Source organism: Pteropus alecto, unplaced genomic scaffold (genome assembly GCF_000325575.1).
Source record: "Pteropus alecto unplaced genomic scaffold, ASM32557v1 scaffold52, whole genome shotgun sequence".
Classification (NCBI taxonomy): domain Eukaryota; kingdom Metazoa; phylum Chordata; class Mammalia; order Chiroptera; family Pteropodidae; genus Pteropus; species Pteropus alecto.
Genome location: NW_006433941.1, coordinates 4,831,502 through 4,833,833, shown reverse-complemented (window position 1 = coordinate 4,833,833; position 2,332 = coordinate 4,831,502). Strand labels below are relative to the sequence as shown.

Here is a 2,332-nt window from a genome sequence, read left to right as displayed (position 1 = left end):
CTCTGCACCTACTGCTTGGCAGGGAGGGTAAACCAGCAGGGAACCTGGGGACAGAGCCCAAGTGTCCAGGATTCCCCATCCCACAGACTTTGCTGGCCTGGCCTTGCCAAGTCACTACACAACAACCCCCACCTCCCAACAGGGACCGGTAGGACTGTTTACAAATGCAGAGACTGAAGCCAACTCTGCTTAACATACATGACTTCATTTCATCCTCACAATTACCATAAGAGGTGGATACTAGTGTTATTTCCATTTTACAGACCAGAAGACTGTGGTTCAGAAAGGGGAAGTCACTTGCTCAGTCATACAGCCATACAGCCCGTCAAGAGGTCAAGATTCAAATCCATGTCTCTCAGATTCCAGAGGCAGGTGCTTATGCTTTGACAAGCTGCTGGGGGGAGAGGGGCTATGGAGAGGGCTCAGAGACACACTGGCTAGGAGCAAAATGGCCAGGGAGTCGAGGCTGAAGGCAGACGCACAGGCCAGATCATGAAAACTAAGATACATTTCATTTCAGTGAGAATCTGGGAAGATTACCAAAGAGAAGTGAGCTGAGCCTCAAAAAATCAAAATGAAGATGGGTGGAAGGGAACCAGTATCCTAGCTTGGATAAAGGCCAGAAGGTGTAACAGGGTATATGTCTGCAGACTTGACAGTGTCCGGGCGAGGCTGGGATTCAGTGTTCGCGGAGAAGGGTAGGAAAGGTCTTCGACAAAGGCCTTGAACGCCAAGCAAAGCAGATGAACTTTATCTTGAGAGGTTGACCAGAAAACCCTACCCGTGGAGCCGCCCCTGCACACCCCGAGTCGCCTGGCCTCTGTTCACACCCATCACTCTGTCCGACCGCACTACTTCAAAACTTTTTATTATCTCTAGTAATGATCTACAATTTTGTCGTATCCACGAGCTTATTCGTCCCCTTGAGTTTTCTTCTGTTCCCAAAAGAGGTGTTCTCACATTCATCTCTATCTCAAAGGAAAGGCTATGACAAACCCAGCGGCGCAAGCGCCCGAAGCCAGCCGGACGTGACTTTTGGAACGTCCGCTCCGGGTGGGGGCGGCGGGCAGCGGTAGCGGCGGCCGATGAAGGAGGGGACAGGGAGATGCTCCGTCAATGCGTCACGTTCTGCGAACGTCGCTGCCTGCGTTCAGAGCTGGGACGCGGTACTCTTGACCCCGCAATTTCAGTAGTATCCATTGGTTTCAGAAGTTTCCTTAAGCGTCTGAGGGATTTCTTCCGCTCGGTTCTCCATTCAGGCACTTACTTAGCCACCCATTCACCCTCTGGGGTCCTCAGCGCCCTCCCGACCACTAATTAAGTGACGGACGCAGTAGCCAAGGCAACCACCTGATTGACAGTTATGATTACCAACCAACTTGCGGAAGCTCCCGTCTAGGACCGCCCTGCACGCAGCCGGTGGCCCAATGAAAGAAGTGAAAGCGTCAAAGGGGACGGTAACGGGGTAGCCTAGGTTGTGGCGGTTCCCCGGGAGATTGCGCGCTGGGGCCTAAGGCGTTTTCGGGCAGTCGGACGATGCTATGACGCAGCATCGCGACACCGTTGGCACTGTGAGCGCAACCCTGTGGAGGGAGCCTTTCGGTTGCGGAGGTGGCGCGGCGTGGAGGCAGGTTGCTGTTTGAGGGTGCTCCCTTGGAGCCCTTCACGAGTGGGGGAGGGGCGACGGCCGACAAACAGTCCCCGTCTGCGCTTGCGCTGGCACCTCTGCTGACCCGGCCCGCACGCACGCGCATGCCTGCTGCGCGTGGAGCGTCCGTGATCGGCAGCACTGCGCGTGCGCGCTAAGGAGCCCGCTGAGGAGCGGCGCTGGCGGACGTCGGACGGTCGGCGCGTGACGTCGTAAGAAGCTCTTTAAAGTGCGGGTCGGGCTGGGCTTCCGAGGGTCTGGCCGGGAGTCAGGCGGAGCCTCCGCAGTGGCCTTCCGCGGCATGAGGCGCTGCGGGCGCCCCTGCTCCCCAGGACGTGGAGAAGGTGGAGGAGGTGGAAGCCTCGTTGCCGCCACCACTGCATGACCCGCCGCTCCTGAGGTTCGACCCCGCGCCTGGCCTCTTGACTCCCCCACGCCGGGTCCTCAGGCCTCGCATGGGGGCCTGGCGTTGAGGATCCCCTTTCCTCCGGGGGCCCCGGGGCACGTCTCCCGAGAGCCATGCCCGGCCGCCCTGCCCGCCCCGGAGGACCCTAGAGCAGCGTCGTGGGGCCATGGCGGCCGCCAGCGGTTACACAGACCTGCGTGAAAAGCTCAAGTCCATGACGTCCCGGGACAATTATAAGGCGGGCAGCCGAGAGGCAGCGGCCGCCGCGGCCGCTGCTG

General features: G+C 58.8%; 1 protein-coding gene across 1 annotated transcript in view; it reads left to right on the top strand.

Annotated features, from left to right (window-relative positions):
* The first annotated feature begins 1,436 nt into the window (after positions 1-1,436).
* ALKBH5 (alkB homolog 5, RNA demethylase) overlaps positions 1,437-2,332 on the top strand; it is a 22,362-nt gene continuing 21,466 nt past the window's right edge. The window contains exon 1 of the mRNA XM_006908442.3: positions 1,437-2,330. Within this exon, the coding sequence (XP_006908504.1) occupies positions 2,221-2,330 (110 nt within the window). The 5' untranslated portion in view covers positions 1,437-2,220. The remainder of the gene's footprint in view (positions 2,331-2,332) is intronic.